At 43.1% G+C, this 27,431-nt stretch overlaps 1 protein-coding gene across 5 annotated transcripts in view; it reads right to left on the bottom strand.

Annotated features, from left to right (window-relative positions):
* Nucleotides 1-27,431, bottom strand: part of AQR (aquarius intron-binding spliceosomal factor) — a 184,372-nt gene that overhangs the window by 145,630 nt on the left and 11,311 nt on the right. For all 5 annotated transcript variants that reach the window (XM_085869606.1, XM_085869603.1, XM_085869604.1 and 2 more), the window contains exons 3-6: nucleotides 15,489-15,545; nucleotides 15,349-15,389; nucleotides 11,590-11,625; nucleotides 10,064-10,184 (exon numbers count right to left, since the gene is read on the bottom strand). In XM_085869606.1, the coding sequence (XP_085725732.1) occupies nucleotides 10,064-10,184; nucleotides 11,590-11,625; nucleotides 15,349-15,389; nucleotides 15,489-15,545 (255 nt within the window). The remainder of the gene's footprint in view (nucleotides 1-10,063; nucleotides 10,185-11,589; nucleotides 11,626-15,348; nucleotides 15,390-15,488; nucleotides 15,546-27,431) is intronic.

The raw sequence follows: 27,431 nt of genomic DNA, 5'->3' as shown, positions 1-27,431 counted from the left end.
AATTTCAGCCCAATGTCAGGGGAGCAAGCGCAATTTTTTGGACGACTCCAAGATTTATGGAATACAAGCAAAGTACCCACCCTATGGGTGGTCTTCTTCCAAGCATGCCAGAACACGTTCTGATGGCACATACCTTCATTTGGGCGATGTATAGGCAAGTGACAGACAAGAGAAAAAATATATAACCCAGGTTACGTGCATGAAGCAAAAACACACCTCACTACACTCGAAAACGTGGGGACAGGAACACTGTCTGTAAATGGTGGACACTTGTAATACCCTCCCACACTTGGAGGCAGTGCTACTCGATAGACATTTACATAAAAATTTGCGTTCCCCCCTCACTCCCCCAAGACCACTGGCAAAGAATAAAACACCCCTAACAAATGCCAATATTGACAAGATACAATACATTGTGGCCATCCAAATACGATTCATGAGACGCTTCCTCAAGGTACCAAAAAGGTCTCAATCATCTTGTTTAAATACAATTGTATTTCTGCAAAGCAGAGTTTACCAAAAAGTTCAAAAATAGTTTGAATAATTTTGTAAATAAAGTGCATAATATTGTTTCGGTTTTGGGGATAGCTGGAGGAATTTCATCGGAAAGTTAGGATTGAATAGAGTTGTTTGGTTTGTGGACGTGTAGGAGACATCTCAATGTAATTAAGTAGGGAAACTGTGAGCTTAAGTGCTACGTGTCACCACACGGGGGGTGGTGCCGTGTTAATTGGATAGGGATTAAGGATAAGCAACTTACAAAAGGAGACACAGAGCAGAGTTATCCCGATATATCTTCTGCAATCTTAACTTAAGCGAAAACAGGCGCCATGAAACACACAACACAACCACACACACACACACACACACACACACACACACACACACACACACACACACACACACACACACACACACACACACACACACACACACACACACACACACACACACACACACACACACACACACACACACACACACACACACACACACCAATGAAGAGTTAATGTGAAGAAAAAGGAGAGGAGATGAGGCCAACGGTCTCGCAATACCTTGCTTGATTGACTGACCGCACCTCCAGTACATTTTGGGGGGATTCTCCGCTGGACGATCTCTCCTGACAGCTGGCGTGTCATCTCTTGCTTGGCTATCCAGAGAACGGGCGCAACTACCAGGCGTGAAGGAAGGACTTTGGGTGGAGCCAGCAGCGAGTGGGTGGAGTAAGCGACGAGGCGGTGAAGAAGGCAGAGTCAGCAGGCGAATGCAAATATGGATCCCAGGCCAGATAGAGTAGGAACGAGCAGACAGGAACCAGCATATGGGGAGCGCTGAGCAGGAACAATGAGCAAGAAAGATAACACAGACAGCCCCACGACCCATCCTTTTATAGACCCTGTGGTGCGGGGCAGGGGCGACGACCTGAAGTGATGTATCACCCGAATCGGGCGCTCTGACGGGGCCCCGGCCAGCATACGGGCCAGCCGTGATGGCCGGAAGAGGCTCCACTTTACATCCGGCAAGACGATTCCGAGCTGCGGAATCGTCTCGCTCAGAACACCATGACACAAATAGCCATGCACCGAACTCCCGGGCCGTGCCCCGGCGACCGGCCGAAGGCCACGTCGGTCCCACATGCCCACCCAGGCACCCCCGGCGACACGTGGTCAGCGCTAGTCAATGTGCTGCCCGTCCACACGCCATGCGGTCCGAGCGATCTGGGCCAAACAACATGCCCTTGCCTGGCGGCAGCTTCGTCGGGGCGGAGGTGCGATAACATGTCTGCCGTCCGCGGGAGATGCCCATGGCCGTGGTGGTGAGCGAAGACCTACAGTAAGATGGTATTGTAAACCCATGCGCAGATCCGAACAAGATGTGTGCGCTAATAAATTATCATGGAGCTGCGCGTGGGTCCACCCACCATCGAGCATGCGGAATTTATCGAAAGCAGTGGTGTGCACGATGCCAGCCCTGATCTGTGTCATAAATTTAAGGAAAAGATTGGTTATAATTATTGGATGTAGACTTGGGTTGATAATAGTATGTGTATATATATATATATATATATATATATATATATATATATATATATATATATATATATATATATATATATATATATATATTGTTACGAATTTGCCGCCTGCCCAGCGTGCGGACAGCCGCTTTAGCCAATGGCGGCCGTCTCGCCCACCGAACGGACAATTCAGTCGCGACTTTCCGGAGCAACGCCTGAAACCAGTCACGGGTGTGCTCCAAGCGCACACCACGGCCTAGTCAACACTCTACCCGCACGCGACAGGGTCAATCGCTGAATTATCGATATACCTAAGTATTCGCGCGGGCAGACCACCGAGAGACCGCAACTCAGCGAGGTCTGCTTGGACACGAACCGCTTAAGCGGTTCGTTCCGTTCTGGGATAACCGAGCGATGTATTATCGCGAGACCTCGCTGGACCCAATTCTTTTATCGGCTATTAAAAAGCCCGCTATTATTCCGAAGGCAAGATAGCAGTTCAATGGGGAAAGAGGTCACAACGAACGGGTTAACATTTAAACACGCACATTTATTCACACACGTATGCAGTCAGGTATGCAAAACACCAACATGCACGTATACAGAAAAGCAATGGAATTGGCGAAAAAGGGACAAGACACGAGCAAGGTAAAGCACTCCAACCGTCTCTTATTATTATTATTATTATTATTATTATTATTATTATTATTATTCACAAGCACTTACACAGTTCTACTTGCGGGACATGGCGCCACAATACTAACACAAATAAAAGCAAGGAAAAGACCACCTCAAAGACAAGGGGTTCAGACAAGGGGTTTATTACGTGGAGCTTGGCGGACCGAAGGAGTTCCACGAGACCGTTGCCGGTTACCTCCACCCTCGTGGTGCCTCGATGAGGCGACGCTCCTTCCCCACGGCAGCTAGCGTAACCGCAGTTGAGCCCAGGCCTTGCCAAGCGGCCGGGTGAGTCAGGCCTCAGCCGGCGACGTGTTGAGAGGAACGAACGGGTCTTGATGCTCTTTCAAAGTTGATGCTCTTTGTAAGAACCCGTCCGTTCCTCAGCGATGCTCGGACTGTCCCGAAGCCCGATCACCTCAGACCGTTTGGCGCTGGCTAGCGAGTTCTCTCCAGCTCTCTCCACACGAACGTGCAGGTCTGTGCGGCACAGTAGGCTCAGCCACGCTCTCCGTCTCGCATGTCCTCCCCTTTCCTGGACTTCGCCCCCGCCTGGGTTCTCCCGACTCCAGACTTCACTGACAGACTCCACCGATCGACTCTCGACTGCGAACTGGCGCTCTGCGCGCCATTTATAGGGCTCGAGAGACGAGATCTGAACTCCGCTCTTCGACCTTCGACCCCCACAGGCCCCGCCCCCTTTTCTCCTGTGATCCGAATTCCGAGGTGAAGCTTCCACAGAGCGGACGTGCGCGAGATCACCCAAACTTGCTCGGAGAGCGGACGTGCGTGAGATCACCGTCGCTGGCGCCAACAAAGAAACCCCCGCGCCTGTTTGCAGCGACGCTGTTCACTGGGAACTTGCCGTGGCTGGCGCAAAGATGGCGGCGTTTGCGGAGATGAAGGTGAGGCAATGTTATTCGGGTGTGGGATATGCGGTTTAGGAGATGGTGGGGACTGGGGAGATGTCGTTGTTATGAAGGCGGTGTGGAGAGCGTGGTTGGTAGTTGACGTGGTGGCTGGTGGGTGGCGTGGAGAAGGTGGTTGGCGTTGTGGCATGGTGGAGAAGGTGGTTGGTGGGTGGCGTGGTGGAGAAGGTGGTTGGTGGCTGGCGTTGTGGTTGGTCCAAAATAACGATAGTAAAGAAAAACGGCTAACTCAAAGATCACAGCCCGGGTGACACGAATAAATCCCATAAGACAACGGTGGGGAAATCTAACTGAACACGGACTTATCGGCATAACTGAACTAAGGACCTATATGGTGTTCTGCGAATTTCCACAGCCATAACAATATATATATATATATATATATATATATATATATATATATATATATATATATATATATATATATATATATATATATATATATATATATATACACACACACACACACACACACACACACACACACACACACACACACACACACACACACACACACACACACACACACACACACACACACACACACACACACACACACACACACACACACACACACACACACACACACACACAGTATGTCATATGTAGACTTGGGTTGAAGAGAGTATAGATGTAATTCTTTGATGTAGACTTGGGTTGAAAAAGAGGACAGATATGATTATTAGATGGAGATTTGGGTTGAACAGAACGCGCCGCATGCATAATGTACGGCGTTAGCGTTTGGTATGTTGTTTCTATTTCCACGGCATAGCATTCCTGCACCTGTCCCAGGCTGTCGATGCTTGTGCTGACTTTTGCGAAGGCGCATTCTTAGAGTGAAGAGCGTGGCCGCGGCTTTTGCAGGCAGCCATTGCTTGGATTTATCTCATGAATAAGAGGAAAAGAGTAGGAATGAAGTCAGAGATATAATCAGACCTAACTATGAGATCCACTCAATGCACTTGTCCCGTTTGTCCCATTAGACATGAAGTAAGGGTCTATCTGTATGTATATTAATGAAATAACTGTCTGGGGACCACTGTATGTTGGATGCCATTGCCTTGGAGGGATGCGGTTCCCAGAACTGCAACAATATCATACTGCTTACAATGACTCTAGGTGTTTGGTTATTGTTATATATAATTGCTGCGGAAATAATTTCTAAGGGGTAATAAACGCTTAATGTTGTGTAGTTATTTCCATGTTGGGCGTTTTGAACAAAAGTAAAGTAATTACATGTAATTGCAGACAAGTGTCACTAATTTGTAGAGTTAGAAATGTCAAACCCACCCTATTGGGTGTGTCTAAAATTCCTCGTACCTGCAAGCCTTTATTTTATTTTTAATTCCTTTGTTTTCTGTCGAAATGTTTCCTTTTTGTGCCATGTACGGCCATTTCCACAAGTTTAGGCAGCAAAAACTGACATAATCATTTCCTCAGATCGGCCCTGGTGCAAAAACCGTGACTTAAGGGGGACAAAGCATAAACCCTGCCAATCGTGCGGGCCAGAGACCAATGGTAGAGAAGAGGGGAGGGGAGGGAGCAAATCGTCATCGGTGACATCGGTGAGCGAGGTTTTAAAAAGCAGAGGCAGTCAGGAACCCAATGGAGAACTTTCCTGACACTATGCCAGGTGGAAGCCATGCCCCGTCCAGCGGAGCCACCTCACCTGTTTGCGTCTATCCCCCTTACCTTGTCTCCCAGCATGAGACGCTTTGGCCTGCATAGGAAATTTTCCTGACAAGCAACTTTTACCGGGTTGAGCCAAACATCTCAGTTTCCTTGTGACTTTCCTGGCTTTAAAAGAAGAGGATAATTAAGCATCTGCCATCCGTCGCTTGGTTTGTTTGCCAGTCAGGGTTCACTTCGGGTTAGAGTATTAGAATTGGATCCATTGCGTTGTTGCTTCTGGTATATTTCTGACCCTTTTGCTTTTTGTTACATCAATACACTTTACAAACCTTATGGTTCCTTTTTGTGAGTTTCAAAGCAAATATATATATTTATTTGACAACACCTGATTTCCGAGCCGTTTGCCAGATTAACACGTTTTCAAAATTACAGAGCCAAATTTTTTTCCACCCGTCACACGCAGCCGTTTATAAAAAATTAATGTTTATGCACATCTCCTGAAACATCTATAATGCAACGTTATCTTTTTCATTTGTATTTTTTAAATCCTCCCCAAACAAGGGTGAAAGCTACTCAAAGTTTTTGGGTTGTATACAGTACTTACTGTAGTCAGCAATCACACTGACTCCAATGTGCTGATTCCTGAAGAATTGCCGATATTTGCCAAGCACGTGCGTGCGTGTTCAAAAAGCATAACATTTTTCTCTCTGCTAACTCCACTCCGCCCACTCCCCCTTCCCTCTCTCTGTCTGGCATTGCTCTTACCTCACTCTATAAGCCTGGCATTGACTTCGTAGTTAGGGTAGTGGCTTGGGATCCTAGGGTCCTGAGTCCGAGCCGTGTCGGCTGCTGAATTAATACCAGGGGTTGTCTCAGCCTGTCATCCTTCCGAGGTTGGCAAAATGAGCACCAGTGTCCTGGTAATAGGGGCACTGCATCAGCGGCATATCCACGCTCCTAACCAATGATGCAACCAGCAGCCAAAAGGGTCTACACGATCGGTACCCTCACACTGCCTTCTCTTCCCCCATCCCTCCTCACTCCACCTCCCTCCTCGCTCCCCCTTTCCCTCTCTCCCCAACCCCTCTCTCTCTCACCCCCACCCCCCGCCGCCCCCGCTCTTTTTAACCCTTCCCCCTTATTAACCCCGTCAGCGAAACGATGGGTGGTATTTGCTAGTGTTAAAAATCAGCTGCCGAACCACATGACCGATGAGACATAAAATCCACCCCCCCCTGCCCCCCATAAGATTTATCCCAAGCTGACACTCAAAATTTTTCAAACTGATCGGATAAAACGTTTGACGTGAAATCATGACGTCATAAGGAAGCCCCCTATGACATCATGAAAAAAAAATAACACTCGTTACCCATGGGGAATACTTAACATGCCAAGTTTCAATTTTTTTCATATGGAGTGGTTTCAGAGAGAGAGCGGTCAAAGTTTTTCCTTTTTTCCAACATGGCTGCCACACCACATGACCCACGATGTCATAATCATCATCAAAACATTCTACATGAGTAGTTGCACCTATGGTGAAAATTTGTCAATTGGATAAGTGGTTTCAGAGAAAACAGAGAAAATTAGCACGGATGGGCAACGCGAAAACACAATTCTTCCAGCAACTTCGTCAGCAGAGGCATAAAAAAAATTATGCAGCAACTTCAAGACATTTGTCATATTCAACATATAGTTCACGTCCGCTTGCAACCCATTCATTATATCACAATATAGTGCAAGGGACATGAACATGTACGGTAAGTTCAGAGAATAAATGGAACTACATTTGTTATGCACTTTGCTTCAAACTCACTTCCCAAGAACAAAAATGGCAGCCTCCACAGGACTCAGATGAGTATTGGGTCTGATGTATAATTTGTTTTGATAAAGCCGTGATTTCATTATTGACTAAGGAGCAAATACAACCCATCGCTTTGCTGACGTAAATATCAATGGAAATAGGGGGGGGAGGAGGGGAGGGAGAGAGAAAGAGAGGAGAGAGGGGTAGGGTGAAGAGAGAATGAGGGAGAGGAGGGAGGGAGACCGAGAAGGGGTGGGGGAACAAGGAACGAGGGGGAGCAAGGAGGGGTGGGGGGAGCGAGAATGGGTGGGGTTGTGAGGAAGAAGGGGGGGCGGTGGGGAAGTAAGGAAGGAGGGGGAGTGAAGAGGGGAACAAAGAAGGGTGGCGCAAGGGAAGGCAGCGTGAGGGGAGGGCAAGGAAAGGCAGCATGAGGGGAGGATCCATCCGGATATAACCACCGTCCGGAGACGCGCGGAGCTAACCACCGTCCGGATACGCGCGGAGCTAACCACCGTCCGGATACGCGCGGAGCTAACCACCGTCCGGATACGCGCGGAGCTAACCACCGTCCGGATACGCGCGGAGCTAACCACCGTCCGGATACGCGCGGAGCTAACCACCGTCCGGATACGCGCGGAGCTAACCACCGTCCGGATACGCGCGGAGCTAACCACCGTCCGGATACGCGCGGAGCTAACCACCGTCCGGATACGCGCGGAGCTAACCACCTTCCTGATACGCGCGGAGGTAACCACCATCCAGGCATAACCACTGTCCAGCTCCGTTCCGACACAGAAAAAGAGAGAGAGAGAGAGAGAGAGAGAGAGAGAGAGAGAGAGAGAGAGAGAGAGAGAGAGAGAGAGAGAGAGAGAAGAGAGAAGAGAGAAAGAGAGAGAGAGAGAGAGAGAGAGAGAGAGAGAGAGAGAGAGAGAGAGAGAGAGAGAGAGAGAGAGAGAGAGAGAGAGAGAGAGAGAGAGAGAGAGAGAGAGAGAGAGAGAGAGAGAGAGAGAGAGAGAGAGAGAGAGAGAGAGAGAGAGAGAGAGAGAGAGAGAGAGAGAGAGAGAGAGAGAGAGAGAGAGAGAGAGAGAGAGAGAGAGAGAGAGAGAGAGAGAGAGAGAGAGAGAGAGAGAGAGAGAGAGAGAGAGAGAGAGAGAGAGAGAGAGAAGAGAGAAGAGAGAAAGAGAGAGAGAGAGAGAGAGAGAGAGAGAGAGAGAGGTGTGGGAAGATGCTGCACTGTATTAGGAGGGGGTGGAGCGAGGATGGAACAAAGAGGAGCAGGGTAGGGGTAGTGTGGTAAGGGAGTTAGCAGAGAATATGTCATGCCTTATTAACATCTCTGCATCTCTCTGCCCACCTGTCTCTCTTCGTGTGATTGGTGGAAAAAAATCTTGGAAATCGGTTATCAAATGTATTTTGCTTTGAAACTCACAAAGAGAGACCAATTATAACCTTTGTAAAGCACACTGAGTCATATAAAATAACTACTTGCTTTAGAAACAGTCACGAGGACAAAGGAAAACGTGATCGCTTGTACGCTGTTGTGGTTAAAACTTAAAACCTCAACGATACAGGATGAAACTTTGGCACCACGGCGCACATTTAACCAAGTATGCAGGCGTACACGCACGCAGATGCACACGCAGAGTTCCTAAATTACATATCCAAATATACTCATACATGTATATACCTCTATCTACCTTGTAGCAATTCCAAACTGTAATCCTGATTGGGACACGAACTGCACCGCCATCGACTGTAGGGCGCTCGGCAAGCGGCCCAAACAGGCACTCCAATTAAATGGTTGGCAAGCGATAGCAATGTCCGAATGTCCAAATTGGACAAATGAACACTTTTTAAGTAGTCGGAACTGCTGCTAAATTCAAATCTGGAGCTTAAATTTTGTAATACAGCTTAGTTTAAGAGATTCTCGAGATTATGGCATGTGCGGAAATGAAATAAAGCCACGAACGTTGGCATCTCCCAGTGTTTTATAAGCATTGCAATGTATCCAGAGATTGGTAGCAATATAAACTTAAATAATAATGAAACTTTATCATTAAATAATCATAAAAAACTTTCACAGGCATTCCATAATATGAGTGAGGGAAGTGAAAAAAAAAAAAAAACTTCATCGTTAAGAAATTGTTGCGTCCTGGTCCAAGTCAAGGGATGGTTAAGCAGGCCAAAAAACATGGCAGCTTCAGACCCCAGCGAGGTAACCCAGGATATGCCTCAAGACCCCAGAGAGCGAGGTGGCAGATGGTGCGCCCGATTCAGAATATAATTTTAAAAGGCCGCAAACTATCTTCAAAAGGGGTGTTTTAATTAACCCAAACAACCAATTTCCACTCATGCACTCTCTTGGAGTTCCCTTAGTATGCATGCAAAGTTTGAGGCTGCTAGGTTTCATGGTTTGGGAGTTATGGAGGACACACACACACACACACACACACACACACACACACACACACACACACACACACACACACACACACACACACACACACACACACACACACACACACTTTTTAAGTCAAAGTTACAACAGCGTGGATAAATAAAGGCAAATAAAGGTTTGTTCAGCAGATAACAAATTTGGTTGCCCGTCGGGCTGACAACCAGCAAGGTATGTTATGGTTGTCCCGGGACATTAGACAATCTATTTCACATGAGCCAAGGATAATCAACCAACCAATTAAGCAACTACGAAATAAGTTTCGGTAACAGGTTTCAATTCAGCTCTAAGATCCGAGACGAAGTGAAGTAGTACAATAACACACTCAAATGAGATTCTTTTTTTTTCCAAAAACAGAAAAATAACGGACATTAATGAACGAGCTATCGAAGTCCCACAACTCCCATTGCAAATTCCACAATACAAAGCTGGATGTAAATGAATTCAAGTTCACAATGTAGTATTATTATAAGCTTCACTCAAAACTCCTACACACATTATAAAACTTGACAGTTACTATAAAGGACCCAATAATTAAGCCTTTGACCTACCTCCCAAGCTGGAACATTCTCTCTGAATTTTTCATTCACCATGCAGCAGATCGACATAACATGAGCATTACTGGAGACCTCTGGGCTATAATGTGGCCAAAGGTAATTTTCGAGGTATTGGCTGCAGGAAAAATTACACGGAAGGCATGAGCAAAACATTTCGACAAGAATGTTCAAAAGAACAAGCAACAAATTTCAGTTCAACCAACCGCTAAAAAAAATATTCTTTCTTCAAAATGACTCATTTTATAACTTACATTCTCAGTCAGGTTTGAATATACTTGCAGACTCTCACATACACAATAAAAAGTTTTCTTCAATGTTTCCCACACTAATTGCAAATTAAATACAATGCTACCTGAGGACCAAGACCAATTTGATTAAAGCAACGATTGTTTGGCAGGAGGGGGTGTGGGGGGGGTGGGGAGGTGGGTTCACAATTTGTAAGGCACATTCGGAGGTGGGTTCACAATTTGTAAGGAACATTGCTCCTTGAAACTGTGATTCACAATTGCTTCAGTTGCGACTGTCAATAAGTGAACCAATAGCCGCATTTAGTAGTTTCTCACTTACAAAAATAAAATAAATAGAAAGGCAGCTGTACATTCAAAAAGCGAATCAATTATATTGCTGCCTCTTTGGGACTCAGTTATTCTACACCCAAAATTGACTACTGTTTTGTTATCTGTCATAGCACTTTTTGTTGTTTGGGTTGAAGTATTTAGGTTAATCAATTCATCCTCTCTCAGGTTTTCCAATGAGATTAATCTCCAAAATTCTTTTTAACACCCTAAAAACGTTTTTTGTTTTTTTAAACAATTATGGTGTTCGACTGAAGAAAAACGAATGGACAACCATCAGCACCGTCTGGACGATGGAGTGTCAGTCACAAACAATTCAGCATGTTCATACAGAGAATGTTTGGCAGACTGTCATACATCGATGTGTGCAATATAAAGTTTTGAGCACTTGATGCTATTTATAAAACTTGCGACCGTGTGACATCGGTTTTTAAAGTTGATATGGACAATAGTTATTACAAATTATGCGAGTAAGCTTGAATGTATTTTTCTTTTTTAAGTCTTTTACACACTTGGAGGTTTGTGCGCACACGTTTTCCAAAGAAAATATTTTTGTTCACGAAGAGCTAGTGATTTATGGATGACCCTTTCTGGCATGTGACAACTCAAAAAGTTAAAACTGACTGACATCTGGTTTCTTTTTTAATAAGTTGCGGATGAATCATAAATGTCACCAAGTACATCCTAAATATTTAAACTCGACTTCTCGTAAATTATATATTGTTTTCCCAATTCTGTCACAGAGCAAACATTCTGAATTAATAGTATTTATGCACCATAAATCAATCTTGGAGCAGGAGGGAAAAACTGGTTTGGTAGAAAACACAATGAAAGATGGACTGATCTCCTTATATATAAATGTACTAATGTAAAATGTAAACGATGTTAATGAAAAATAAACGATGAATGTAATATCACTTTAAAATCACCCAACAAGACCTTTACCTGAATTCCAGTAACATTATTTTTCGGACTGCAAACCTGGAAACAAACCAAAAGCAAGCCAATTAAAGTACTATTGTATGTATGTATGTATGTATGTATGTATATATAAATATATATATATATATATCGTTTTGTTGAGGTTAATGTACACAAGTTTCTGCAATCAACACAATCCACAAAGCAAAATTGAACATCCATCAGCCCTCATCAGATACAAGCAAAAGCAACCATCCCGAGTGATGGGAAAAGGTTGAGTTAATAAATATCCTGCTTGCGAAATAAAATATGGCATCAACATTATTCATGCCTGTTCTCCCATCATTTCAAAAGTGAACATTGAGCTTTGCCTGTGTGCACAGATTTCACTGAACAACAAAATTTTTTTACTGGAGATGTGTAAAGTGATTTAGACTAATTTGGGTACGCTGATTTCAAAAATCATAACCGTTTTGCTGTATCACGTCAGGATTTTCAGGAACAGAAATATTCCCATTGCCTAGAAGTCAGGATTTCAATGAAATTTACAAAAATTAATTTATTCATTTATTTCATCATGAATGCTTCAAAATTATAGAAATTACAGAAAAACTCCACTAGAATGTAATTAAAAATGCTTTAGGCATTTGGCTTTGCGTTTGTGCTGCTCTGTGTCAGTTTCACGATGCAGGAACCAGCAGAAATCGCCCATCATGTTCGGGTTGTGCCGCCCTTGGTAACGCGTCTCCATGAGTGAAATCTCTTGGTGGAATCGCTCGCCGTGCTCGTCCGAGACTGCTCCCAAGTTGTCAGGGAAGAAGTTCAGGTGCTGGTGTAGGAAATGGATTTTCAGGGACATCCTGGAGCCAAGTTTCTTGAAGGACTCCAGCAGCTGCTGCACTATTTCTTCATAGTTGTCCGCGCGCTCGTTCCCCAAGAAGTTGTCCGTCACAGCTTTGAAGCTCCTCCACGCTGCCAGCTCTTTGGGGTTTAGAGTTGTCGGAAAAGTTTCGTCCTTCATAATCTGTCGGATTTGCGGTCCAACAAAGACACCAGCCTTGATCTTGGCCTCCGACAAGGTGTTGCCAAACTTTTCCTTGAGGTATAAAAACCCACGCCCATTCAGATCCATTGCCCGTACAAAACTTTTCATCAAGCCGAGCTTTATGTGGAGTGGTGGAAGGAAAACCTTGGCTGGGTCGACAAGGGCGACATGCTTCACGTTGTGTCGACCAGGTACATGCTCTTTTCGCTCTTCCCAATCTTTCTTCGTCCAGTGATTCTTGTCGTCTCTGCTATCCCAGAGACAAAGGAAGCACATGTATTTCGTGTAGCCTGACTGCAGCCCTAGCAACAGCGCCACCACTTTCAAGTCTCCGCAGATGTGCCAGTTGAAGTCATTGTACTTGATGGAATCAAGCAGCTGCCGCATAGTCTCATAGGTCTCTGTCATGCCGAACGCGTGAGCCAGTGGGACTGATGGTTTCTCGTTGCCATTGTGGAGCAAAACAGCCTTCAAGCTGTTCTTCCCCGAGTCGATGAAGAGGCGCCAGTCTGCAGGATCGTGATCACACCCAAGTTCTTTCAACAGACCGTTGATGTCACTGCAGAATGTCATCGTGTCTTCCATCTCAAAGAACTCAGCCATGTCTCTGTGACGTGCTCTGAACAAGGATATCTTGGTGTTAGGTTCAAGTAGATTCCACTGCTGCAGCCTTGATCCAAGCAGCTCTGCCTTCGCCTTTGACAGCGAGAGATCTCTTACAAGATCATTTAAGTCTCCCTGGTTCAGAAGGTGTGATTCTTGAGTGTCGGGTTCAAAAGGTTCATCATCACCATCTTCTTCACCACTGCTTACAGCTATGTTCTGATCAGCTGGAGGTGTTGGAACGGGGTTCTCGTCATCATGAGGCACAGGTTTACGAGCAGAGACGCAGTCAGCGTACTTGATGTGACCTTTATTCTTCTTGTTGAAGCCGGCGATGCTTGTGCAGCAGAAATAACAATCATCATGATGATTCTGCGGCTCACGCCATATCATGGGCACCGCAAATGGCATGCTCGCGCACTTGCCCACCAACCACTGAGTCAAGGTTGTGTGACAGCTTGTGCAGCAGATGTGTGGTGCCCAGCTCTGTTCTTGGTCCCCCACCTTACACCCGAAGTAGTGAAAGTAGGCGGCCTTCATTTTCACTGCTGTAGATATACTTCGCTGTTGATCTTTTTTGGTATACCGACCACAGACATAACAGAAGTTGTCAGGATGATTGGTACAGGAACGCCTACTCATCTTTATCTGAAAGAAAAAAATATAACACAAGTTAACAACAATTGTACGAAATAGACATGTTAAAGACATATGTAAATTTCATTGAAATCCTGACTTCTCAGCAATGGGAATATTTCTGTTCCTGAAAATCCTGACGTGATACAGCAAAACGGTTATGATTTTTGAAATCAGCGTACCCAAATTAGTCTTAATCACTTTACACATCTCCAGTAAAAAAAAAAATTGAAATTTGTTGTTCAGTGTTTTCAAATGCAGCATGGGAAGCGGCCACCGTAAACGGGAGACAGACAAACAAATGCACGGACAGACACCACGGTTCACATAACATCATTGATATGGATTATATTCGTCCTGGTTTAATCCACACAATGACATTATGGGTGGAAGAAGACTAATAGACATTCATCAATGGTTACCGTCACACAATCAACTTGAAGATAAAACCACATGCGTCGTGTGGGGAAGAATGAAGAGGTTAATATTGGACGAAAGAAAGGAAATAAGGGAAGGGTGGGTGTGGACACAAACTGGGTTTAGTCTATCGATGATAGCTTACATTTTATAAAAACTGCAGTTAAAAATTAAAGCACAAACATTTAATACACATCTTTGTTCATTCAGCAATTTGGCGGGTGTCAAAGCTCTGTTATTTAATCCATTGTAATATATTCAGTTGATTTTTGATGGTCTCGTTTGTGAGGAAAATCAGTCGTTTTTAAGTGCCAAGCTTCTAAAAAAAAAAGAGGTGTTTCTGCCAATTTGGGGTCAAAACCAGGATACTTGCGTCATCCCAAAATGGTGCGTGGTCCATCTTCAATGCAAGTTTTGCGATGGCAGAATGATCTGGGTAGCCAAGGTTAAATAAAGTATGAATACCACACCTCAGGACCAATGTCCGATGTTTATTGGGTGTGCTATCCAGGATTGGAGTTCCACTCAGATAAAATGTGACAAGCTATTGCTGATTGTGTTAGCTTGCTGAGGCGTGTTGCCATAATGTGTTCTTCCAATATTTGCCTCCGAGTTCCTCCAAGTTACGCTAATATAGGACTTGCCTCAGTCCTTTTGTATAGTGCAGAACACCGATGCAGAATTGACGTTAATGGGAATCCCATCTTTTAACTTGGTCATGACACTGAATCATGTGTGGAGCTGAATACGCTAGACTGATCTGTGCACTAATAATTATTCTGCCAGTTCTTTCTGTGAGGCCCAGACAGAATGGAAGCAAACATTGCCCGATTGCATCCCCCACATTCCGTTTTGCCACCCTTGCTTTTCCAAAGTCTGGGAGTAAGCTCCTATCATATCCATTCTCGAGAAAAAATATCCTGCATTCGACCATGCACAGGACATTACTGTGCAAGCAACATTATGTTTGTGGACAATAGGATCACATTCATTAAAAGCCAACAGTTTGTTTGTATGTGTTGGCTTTATGCACGGAGAAGTCTCCAACGAGCAATATAACAGTAAATTCACTTTTTACTTACTTATTCTTTAGCATTTCCTTTGCGTAAATTTCTTCTATAACCTGGAGAATAGGAAAGCAAGAAAAAATATACATTGTAGAACAGTTGCACAAGTATACAGCATTAGAAAAAAAGAGAAAAAAGGGCAATGAATACCTTACCTTTGCATCAAAAGGTAATTTCTGTTTGGCATATGGTGCCCAGTATTGGTTTGCAAGCTGAAAAAGTGACAATAGTTAGCTTTCAAAACATGTATGTATGGTGCTTAAATGTTCTATGAACAAAAGACTCACAATAACCAAAACAGGCCACAAAGAGTAATAAAAGGTGTATTTATAAAAAAAAATAAACAACAGTATAAACAGAATAGTGGAGCTAAGGCCAAAGGAATCCAAATCCCAATGATGACACTCCACCCCCCCCCCCATCTAATTTCAAATTGTCGTATGAGTATATTTGAGCTAGAGAGCTACATTGCCTGTAGAAAGTCTGCACCCCCCTTTCAAAATTTTCACCTTTTGTTGCCTTATAGCCTGGAATTAAATTGCATTCAATCAGACTTTTTCCACCATTATTTACACATCGTAACCCACAACTTACAAGTGAAAACCCAATTCTACAAACTTCGGAAAATTAATTTAAAATACAAAACTGGAATATATTGGTTGGATAAGAGTCCACCGCCCCCCCCCCTCCCCCGAGTTAATACTTGGTGGAAGCACCATCGACAGCAATTACAGCTGTGAGTCTGTTGGGCTGGGTCTGTACCAGATTTGCAAACTCTGATTGGGCAATATTTGCCCATTCTTCCTCACAAAACTGTTCAAACTGAGTGAAGTTTTGTGGGGAGCGTTGATGCACAGCAATCTTAAAGTTATGCCACAGATTTTTGATTGGATTTAGGTTGGGGCTCTGACTGGGCCACTCAAGGACATTTATCTTTTTGTTTCTTAGCCACTCCAATGTAGCTTTGGCTGTGTGCTTCGGGTCGTTGTCATACTGAAAGGTGAACTTCTGTTCCAATTTCAGCTTTCTTGAAGGGGGCAGTAGGTTTTCCTCTAGGATTTTTCTGTATTTTGCTCTGTCCATTTTCCCTTCTATCCTGACATGTGCCCCAGCCCCTGCTGATGAGAAAAATCCCCATAACATGATGCTGCCACCACCATGCTTCACAGTAGGAATGGTGTTCTTTCGGTGATGTGCTGTGAAGGGTTTGCACAAAACATAATGTTTTGCATTTAAGGCCAAAAAGTTCCATCTTGGTTTTGGCAGACCACAAAACTTTTTGCCGCATGGCTTCAGAATCTCCGGAGTGGTTTTTTGCAAACCTCAAACAGGACTCAAGGTGGGCTTTTTTGAGTAATGGCTTCCTTCTTGCCACCATACCATACATGCCAAACTTGTGGAATGCTTGGGTTATTGTTGTCACATGCACACAGTGACCAATCTTTGCCATAAAGGCATATAGCTCTTTCAAAGTTGCCATTGAGCTCTGGGTGGCCTCTCTGATCAGTCTCCTCCTTGCTTGGTCATCCAGTTTGGAGAAACGGCCTGATCTAGGTCGGGGGTCTTGGTGGTACTACGTGCCTTCCACCTATTAATGATTGACTTGACTGTGCTTCAAGGAATATTCAAGGCGTTTGAAATCTTTTTATACCCATCCCCTGATCTGTGCCTTTTCACAGCTTTATCCCAGAGGTCTTTTGAAAACTCCTTGGTGCTCATGATTGAATATTTGCTGTGAAATGCACTACCCAGCAGAGGTAACCTACAGGAACAGGTGATTGTATTTTGAAATAATCAGAATCACTACAATTTAACATTATAAATTTAACACTTTACTCACATCGGGTCATAGATGAGATAAATGAAGTTTGATTTTTCAGATAAGAAATTCAATTCAACCAATTATGGCTAGAATACCACTTCTCTTATGACGTGATCGTTATCACCCTATTTACCCCAAGGGGAATTGATGACGAAATACCAAGTTTAATTTATTTTTTAGTCGAGTAATTTTGTAAAAAATTATATCCTTTTTAGGTCATCTCTTCGAGCATGACCTAATAATATGGGTGTCGATGTCCTTCGATCCGTCCGTCCGTTCACAATGAAGTTGAAGCGGGAGATCTGGTCATTAGTGATCCTGATAGAGGTCGATGAGACGTACACGATGGCATGACTTTCAAGGTCACCGAAGGTCAAGGTCAAGGTCACGAGGCCTTTGAAGTTGCGAAAATGACGATTTTCAAATTCTATCTCCGCCATTTCTCAAGCGATCTTGAATTTGATTGTAGCATATGAATCTATGGAACAATATCTAAATTTGGTCAGGCCGGATTTTCGATATTTGCGTCACATGACTTCAAAGTTGGCAAAAAATGAGAAAATGACGATTTTCAAAATCTATCTCCTCCTACATTTCTCAAGCGATCTTGAATTTGATCGTGGCATATGAATGTATGGGACAATATCTAAATTTGGTCAGGACGGATTTTCGAATTTCGCTTTCGTTTGCGCGTCACGTGACTTCAAAGTTTGCAAAAACTGCCCTACCTTCAGGAGGCTATATATTCTCTACTGGGCATGGTAAAAGTTAGTGAATGGTGTCATTGCAAAGCAGCCGACCTTGTATATTTATACATTTTCCGCCGAAGGTGCAAAAGTTTCAAAACCCAAAATGTAAACGTCGGCATTAATTTTCAAAATATAATTTCGTGCACGCGCGCGCCAAAATGCCGAGTCATCTTGAACCAAACTGCGCAGTTCGAGCTGCGCAATAGTCTTCGGTCATAACTGAACATTGAGAACTTGTGGTATTATAGAGATGACCGTCACCCCCACACGGGGGTAATTTTTTCCCTTTAATCCAATATGGCTGCCATACCTATGACATCAGAGTTAGCAATGAAATATTTTCCATAGGGTGCCCCTCCTCTGTTTAAAGTTTTGCATCGATCGGACAGGCAGTTACAGAGAAACCATTTTTAAAGTGAAATATATGGACACAGATGGACACAGGGCGCGTGCACGTGCACACACCACGCACACACACACACAATGCAATTATCTCGCATCCCCTTTGGTGAAAGACAAAAAAGGGTGCCTCATGCTTTCTTCAGAGATAACAAGGAGCCTGTGTTTCAGGGTCCTGAAGTTTATAGTGCTTGTTAAAGAATTGAATTTCATTGCTACAGTTATTATATTCATAACTAGAGAGTTCATAGAACACGATACCCCATGCAATTGCTTCAATTTTATTAAAATAATGATTTTAACAATCTTTTTTTTTTTGTAATCCAAAAGTTTAGTGCTATTAAAGTACTCCAGAAGCATTCCCGAACATCACCCTTTATTTAACTTGAAGTACAGTATACACTCAAATATCACGGGTTTCGACCAATCGCAGGCAACCGATTGCGTTCCAATTTAGATATCGCAGTACTGTCGGACCCCGCTATGTGCGGATTCGCTCTTCGTGGACCCCGTGTATTCACGGGTCATAAAGTGTGACCTGCGTCGCCATTCGTGCTTCGCATATTAACATTTATTTATTTTTTTACACTTCAGGACTCGCCCACTGTATCCACGTGGGAAATTGGAAATCAGCAAACATCACAGCATTACATAGAAAAGATGCAAAAATGTATCCCCTTAACTACAGCCCAATTAGCTTCCAATCAGCAAGGTCATCAGCGCAGTTGACATAAAATAATTCCTTTTCTCCAACAGCCTCATCTCGCATCATCAATTCAGATTCAGAATTGGTCACTCTACCTTGGGTATGCTGCTTCTACTCTGGTGAAGGCCCTCAATATCAGACATGAGACTCTGGACACATCTCAAACTTTTGATACAGTCTGGCATCCTGCCTTGCTCTCCAAACTGTCTGCCTATGGAATCCAAGATCAACTCCACTCTTGGATTACTGACTTCATCCACTCTCGTAGTCAATGTGTGGCTCGCAAAGGAACCCTTTTATCTCCTCTCCCCGTAAAGGCTGGAGTACCCCAAGGCAGTGTTCTAGACCCCATATTATTCCTAATCATAATTAATGATCTCCATGACTCTCTGGAAAATCCTCTATCGCTTTGCTGATGATGCCACTCTCTGCCGTGATGTCTCATCTTTCTGACAGACAGGTAGCAGCTTCTTCCCTCTCCTCAGACCCAGAAAAAAAAGCACAAACTGGTCAAACAAAATTTTGCTTATGTATCCATATTGTCTACCCTTTGCGTTCTTCCTTCTCATCGTTACCCGCATCCCTTGTCCATCTGTCTCTGTCTACTTTCTCCCTCCACCCAGCTGTTGGTGTTTCCTATTTTCCTGCTGTTCCCTTTGTTATGTTGTGCCCTGATTTGTTCTTTGTAATCGCTCTTCCACGAGCCCAGACCATGTTAAAAATAATAATAATAACAATAATAATAATAATTTTCTTCTTTTTTTTAATAACGCCCCGACATTCGCGGACCCCAACATTTGTGGCATTTTTCAGGAACGTATCCCCCACAAATAGCGGGGTCCGACACTATCTCATTTCAGCCAATCACGGTTTTTGAACTAAGACAAGTCATTGTTTGCGTCCGCCTGTACGATTACCTCCCATTACGAGCCTTTTCTTGTTTCTCGCATCCCATTAAGTGTAGAAATTAGACCAGCATACAGGAACAAAACTAAATTTAATAATGAATCATCGTCGACCCGGAAATGACATCATATGGAGATCTTGCGAATCTAGATATACAAGATCTAGTAGACACACAACAGTTAATAATGGTGCTCAAACGTAAAATAATGGACAAAATTTATCATGCCAAAAGACAGAAAGGTTATTGACATTGTGCTAAAAAATTGAGTCGTTAGATACGTTGGCAAAAAGTGAAAGTGCGCCATCTGTGGGCCGCCATTACGGGACTCATGAATCAACTGTGTGTAAACGCAAGTCAAATGTGGTAATACATCAGCAAGGTCGTACATCAGAAACCACTGCAGATTTACCTCTGAACTTTCCGGTAATACAGGACAAACCATTGTGAATTTACCAACGTTTCTACGATGCACCCAGGGGCCAAAGGCTCCAGTTCAACCATGGAAGACAGGATCATTTTGAAAAAGGATGCCATCTGATACCTTCCTCTCCAAGCAGGAAAGATCTGCTCTGGGTCTAGGTGGCTATGGATTGTTTCACTCTCCTTCTATGTGACAATACAGCAGGCAACTTCATTATGCTCCTTCAACAGCTATCGCAAGTTCTACATTCGCATCTTTCTAACCTCCATCCTCCCCCTCCAACAGCATCATCATCATCATCCCGAGCTAAGTCTTGTGCTTTCTATTTACGACAGAGGACAGCACGAACAAGTGCGTAATGTGTTTATACTCACCCACCTCGCTGTTTTGTAATAAATTTAAAAGATAAAAGTCTTGTGTTTTTATTTATTTTATCCTGTATTTATTTTATTCCTATGTTTATTTCAATGTTAACACACTTTATATTTATTTTACATGTTTATTTCAATTGTAATGTGTTCATTTTTAGCTGCCGATCACCTACCTCTATATTTCCTCAAAGCCCAGGAACTGAATCTCCCTTTTCCCATTGGTCCTTGGTTTCCACTATCGTGGGTTTAACGATCACAGAATTTTGCAGGAGCCTAACCCCCATGACATTTGAGGGTTTACAGTACAATATAAAATGCAATAAAATAATAATTAAATGTAAATTACAAAAGTACAAAATTAATATTGGTGATGCAGTTTTGACGACAATTCCATCATTGCTTTTTTCACAGATGCTAAATATCATTTTCAAATGAAAACATCTGAACATCTATTTATAATTCCAGCAATGTGTGTGTGTGTCTGTGTCTGTGTCTGTGACCGCTGTTTCTCGACAACCGCTGGTCCGATCTAATTGAAACTTGCCAGATATATTGCTGGGGACCTGAGGATGTGCCTTTTCAAGGTTTGATATTAATCGGACAAGTGCTTCCCAAGTTATGGCCATTTATTTACCAAACCAATGACAAGACACGTTGTTGCGTGGGCATGGCCGATGGTTAAGGGAAGCTCAGCCACGTTCCCCATTACGGGTTACAACGTACGGGCTTCCGGATAATGATGACTTCGTGTATTCTAATAATTTCTTGATTTCTTATGCGCATTTATAGATAAACACAATGCCCCAAGTTATGATCGTTTTCATATTAGACGGTGCATAAATTTCGGTAACATCAGAGTGCTGGTATGCTCCGAACCAGGAAGTAAATTTTTTTCTCTCTCTTCTCTTCTCTTTTTGTTTTTCCTTGCCACAACATTGCAAAAAGGTAAAATACGTTGGCGCTAATTGAATATTTGGGTATTAAAACTAAATTGCGAATAATCGTAACTGCGAATAATATGCGAACTTCCGGGTCACCCACGTCCGGGCACGCGAGAGCGAAGAAACGGCCTGTGTGGTTGTTGTTTGTTGCTCGCGGGTTGAATAATTATTTATTATTATTATTATTTTTTTTTTTTTACGGGCACGTACTAGTATTTAGAAATGATTACATCACTCCGAGCAATTAATCCAATGACTTCACCACAGGGATTCCAACTGTTCGCTGGTCTTATTGATGGTATACTGTACCACCTTTACTTTTTCAAATACTGTATAGTTCGTAGTAACTGAAAAAAGCGGGATAAATAGCATCCCGGGATTAAGGTATGAAATAGGGGGAGCGGCGGTGTCTTCATCGAGCATCACGTAATATTTTGGGGCGCGTCTGTTGAAGAGTTACGGAGTGTTACAATGTGGGTGGGGTAGTCCCATTTGGGCAAAAAAATGTGGCGTTACGTAATTTTTGAATGGCACTATAGACAACAAAGCTGTGTTGGCTGCTGGAAACGTTGAGATCGTGTATCTCCCAATCATATGGAGAGGAAAGCTGGCTTTCGGGTTATACGTGCCTGAACTTTTCAGAGAGAAAGTTTTTCCCCAGGTGCAAAGTGTACAAGGGGGTGGATTATTTGTGTGCAAATACAGTAATCTTTATAAACCGTTTTCCAAGCTGCCCGATCGGCTTTTTCCATTAGTTAAACAAAGTGTGTAATTAGTGATGGGGAGTTCAGCCCCACCATTTCATTATGGTTTGCCATAGCCAACATTTCACTTATGGTATCACTCGGCCGTTTTGATTAATAACAGTGGAACATTGGGAAGCACAGCTCTTATCTGGAGTGATTAATTTTGCTGGGAAAGTAAAGGGGGATTCTGACGGTGGACCCTATAGTCTGTGGGCTTATGTAAAAAAAGCAAAATTTTGGGTAGATTCTTGGCCCCCGTGTTTAAACACATCTATAAACTTCACTGATTCAGAAAAAAAGGGTGCCAGTTTTTCTATTAGCTTTTAGGGCCTCCATTTTGAATTTCAAAATGGCTGCCGTTTTTACCCTATATGTATGATTTTTCGGTATTTAACGTTATTTTGAACATATAATTCAAAGTGTGTGCAAAAAGAGTTTGGGTACCAAATGCATTGTAGTTGAGACAACTGTTCATCTGAACTCTGTTTGCATGGATATCAACAGGTTTGATGTTAATGTCAAGAAATATTGGTATGAATGTGACACTTATTACTGATATCTGACGAATATGTTCTACTTGCAATATGATGCATATCCACTGTGAACCAAATAACTTACTGCTTTATTTCAGAAGACCAAAAATGCACAGTGGACATCCCATCCTATAAAATACTTAAGGCATTGAAATTTATGGCAACTTGTTAATTTCACTTATGGTTATGATTCCAGATTAACCATGGCGTCCTGTGGAGAACCATGATGTAAGAAACGTGCAACTGAACCTTCCATTGACTTTCAAATCTGCTTGTTGTGTCAAGGAGACAAGTTCACTGACATTAAAAGTGTTCATCAACTGGAGCATCTGCGACTACCAGAAATGGAATCATACCAATCATTGTTGGACTGTATAAGCAAGAGGGCTCAATATCAAAACCCTAAGTATGTTCGTTTGCATCAACAACTGAGTGGCATATCTGGAAAAGAACTGAACAACCAACATGCAGTGTGGCACAAATCATGTCATGGTAAAGCAACACACAAGCAACACATTGAGAGAGACAAAGCGAGATATGACAAAGCGGTTTTATCTCAAGAATCAAGTGTATTGTCATACAGCAAAGTCGGTGGTCGCCCTCCCGCATCACAAACATCTAACACCCCAAAGCAAGCAACTCCTGCATCTACCAGCACACTAACAAGATCTCGTTGCCCTCCATTCCAAAAGGACACCGTTTCTTCTGTCAAAACGAGATTTGTGGTGGTAAGACAGAACGCCATATTACTTGTCGAAGTGTCGATATTGGAGTGTCAATCCAAAACATAGTTGATGTTAGCGGGAATGAACAATGGAAAGTAAACCTGGCAAACATCATAACTGATGGCGACTTTCTTTCAAGGGACATTAAATATCACAAAAATTGCCATACCATTAACTGGCGCAAGTACATACAAGCCAAAGAAAGAGTCAGCAACAGAGAACATCAGGCAGAAAATACAGTAGAATTTATTTCTGCAGAGATCGAGTTCAGTGCTGAATTGCAGGAATCTATAGATCAAGGAAGCATCCCACTACAGACAAGAGCACAGTGATATAGCTTCTGGAAGATCTGGTGGCCAATGACACAGCTCAAGCTTCTGCACAACCTGCCGAGTTTGAAGAGGGATCTGAGACATGTCTTGTAGTTGATGGAATGGGAGTGGTACAGGAATTAATGGCAGTCAAAAATTTCAAGACTTGCAAAGACCTTGCAACATCCTTTGTCACACTTACTCAAAGGCTTGTGGATATTGTCAAGTGCGAGTTATATTTGATAATTACACCAAGAATGCATCACTGAAGGAGCAGACAAGGGAGCAGTGGAAAGGCAAGCTGAAGGGAACTAAATCCTACATTGTTCAAGACTCAACAGGCATCAAAGACAAAAAGATGTTTCTCGCCAGCAGCAGCACAAAGGATTCACTAACTCTACCTTTCCCATCAGCTCATCCACTACAGTTACCGTCAAGGTTATGACTGTAACACGGAAAGAAGTCATGACGAATTATGAAGTTGAAACAATGACTGGCGTCAGCACACAGGAAGAGGCGGACACTCTTATAATTTATCATGCTGTAGAAGTTGCGAGCAATGGAATGAACGTCCACATATATTCACAAGACACCGATGTGCTACTTTTTGCTCTACGAAGAACACCACTACTTGGCAACCATTCTGCACTAATCATGGACACAAGCGAAAGACGACGGAAAGTCTTCCTACAGCCTATACATGACAAGATTGGCCCAGAGAAATCAGCAGCTTTGATCAACTGGCATGCTCTCACAGGCTGTGATACAACAGGACATATCCAAGGGAAGGAAAAGAAGGGGTGCTTTACAACTTTCCTGAAGGCAAGCCCCACCATTCTGAGAGCACGAGCTGACCTTGGCGAAGGGGATGAGCCATCTGAAGAAGTTCTTCGTGGTTGTGAAGAGTTTCTTTGCTCTCTTTTCTCTCCAGTTGGAGTCCACTTTGAGCAAGCAAAGATGCTGAGATGGTTTTTGTTCAAGCAACTCACAGATGAACAAGGAGTTGACAAACTGCCACCGACTCAGGGAGCATGGATTGAACATATACGCCGTGCCCATGTCCAGTGTAATATCTGGCACCAGGATATGGTATTGAACCCAACTTTTCTTGACCCTTTGACCTTGGGGTGGTGAAACCAAGACACAAAGCGACTGATTGTTCTCTCTCAGGTTGCACCAGCTCCCGTCTCAGTGCTGCAGCTCGTCAGGTGTAACTGTGAGGAATCAAAGTGTTCAAGAAGGTGCTCATGCAGAGGAAACAGTGTGGTCTGTACCGAACTTTGCAAATGTGGTGGGGAAGGCGACAGCTGTACGAACATAACACCTCCGAGGATTGGCGAAGATCTAGAACAGCGGTTCCCAAACTGCGGGTCATGACCCCCAAATGGGTCATGAGCCTTTTTCTAGGGGTCATGGAGGGTCCAAGATTTTGAGGAAATTTTTTAGCAATGTGGACGATCTTCCTGATGACATACAAGAGGAATTCTTGGAGCTCATCAACAACACCGCAGCCAAAGAGGAGTTCCAGGAACAACAACAGTTCAGCAGCTCTAATTGCTGGGCCAAAATGCTTTCCGCTTTCCCCAAGTCCAGCGAATTCGCCCTGAAGGTTCTCATTCCTTTCTCATCGACTTACCTCTGTGAAAGTGCTTTCTCAACTCTCTTGGTAATCAAATCAAAGGCCCGAAACAGGTTGGATGCTGAAGCAGACATGTGATGTGCCTTGAGCCACACAGACCCGCATATTGATTTGCTTGTATCAAAAAAGCAAATACATCCTTCTCATTAAAATACATGATTTAATAAATCCTTGTTAATAAACATTAATAAACATTTTTTTTGTTGTTATTGCTCTCTCTGCTGTGATTAAACTTTAAAATGTATCTGTGCCATTGGAAATTTGTATTTTTTCGGAAGGCTTATAAAGGTGGGGGTCATGGTAGGTTTTTGGTACTACGGAAAGGGGTCACGCACTGGAAAAGTTTGGGTACCACTGATCTAGAAGATGATTGAAGCAATGACAATTATAAATGTTTAATCAGCAACATTGACACTCCTGATTCATACATGTGGCATTTTCATACCTTTGAAAAAAAACTTATCCATCTTCTAATTGTATAACTGCCCAAATAAATTTATATTGAATTACATGCTCCATATTATTTCTGTTAAATGTTTTGGAGGATTGGCAAAGAGTGTTCCAATCATAAAAAAAGTTGTTATTATTGGAATCCTCCTGTGCCAAAACATGATTAGACGACAAAAACATCTTCTTATGTCTATTAGTTCAAAAGTAATGGCATTTTACATAGAAAACCCCCGAAATCAGACGGCCATCTTGAATTTTTTCCAATATTTTGAGTATTTCTAGTGCTCTTAGTTTGCTTCTAATGAATCATTGTCTCCTTTATATGAGTTTAGATAAAATAAAATAAATATTGTATGACATTTGAATGAATAGTTATGGTTACTTTGCAATATTATTTTTAAAAGAAGATTTTCGGCGGTGGCCATTTTGATATTCAAAATGGATGCCCTAAATGTTAATGGAAAAACTGGCACCCTTTTTTTTCTAAACCAGCGAAGTTTCTAGATGCGTTTAGACATGGGTAACACGAATCTCAACAAAAAAATGACAAATCCAGAAAATGCTACATAAGCCCACGGACTACTACCTAAATTAAGCATCTCAGACTGCGTCTGTGTTTGCTCAACAACCCGTCATGCAGCGGAGTTGTCTGCGGTTCATCAGCTTCAGGGTCGTCGGCTGGGAAGTGTGTCCGAGAACTCCCCTTGTGACCCGCGCAACACCCCAAATGCATAACAATATTAAGAAATCACCCTCAATTTTCTCCACGCACGCACACCTTAATAATCATTTCCTTATCCCCGAAACCCAGACATTCTCCCTGTTCTACTCAAGGACATTCTCATCAGAGTTAATCTGACAATGGCAATCGACTGGCAGAACATATTAGTTTCTGGAGGCTGAAATGAAGGCTGTCTCAGACAAAAGTTCCGAGTTTTTACTTCAGGAGTGCATGTGCACGCGTGTGTGTGTGTGTGTGTGTGTGTGTGTGTGTGTGTGTGTGTGTGTGTGTGTGTGTGTGTGTGTGTGTGTGTGTGTGTGTGTGTGTGTGTGTGTGTGTGTGTGTGTGTGTGTGTGTGTGTGTGTGTGTGTGTGTGTTCCACAGCATAGTCATACCTCGGTAACTGAATCTTATCTTACCTTCAGCATCACTGGCTATGATGTTGCCGTTCAACCGTATACAATGGTGTAATTGCTCAAGTTCTATTTAAAAGACCACTATTATACATTGAAGGCATTTGCAGAAGACTATACACTTCTGTGAGAGAAAAATCTTGAAAATTGATCATGCTCAAAGGTGTGTGAGATCATGTAAAAGATCAGCTCTCAAAGGAATATGTTATCGCAAAGGTATTCAAAAGTGGTTTGTCATGGTTTT

Source organism: Eptatretus burgeri, chromosome 2 (genome assembly GCF_056783735.1).
Source record: "Eptatretus burgeri isolate ZD-2024b chromosome 2, Ebu_testis_v1, whole genome shotgun sequence".
In the NCBI taxonomy this organism is placed as follows: Eukaryota; Metazoa; Chordata; class Myxini; order Myxiniformes; family Myxinidae; genus Eptatretus; species Eptatretus burgeri.
This window is presented reverse-complemented; position numbering and strand designations above follow the sequence as displayed.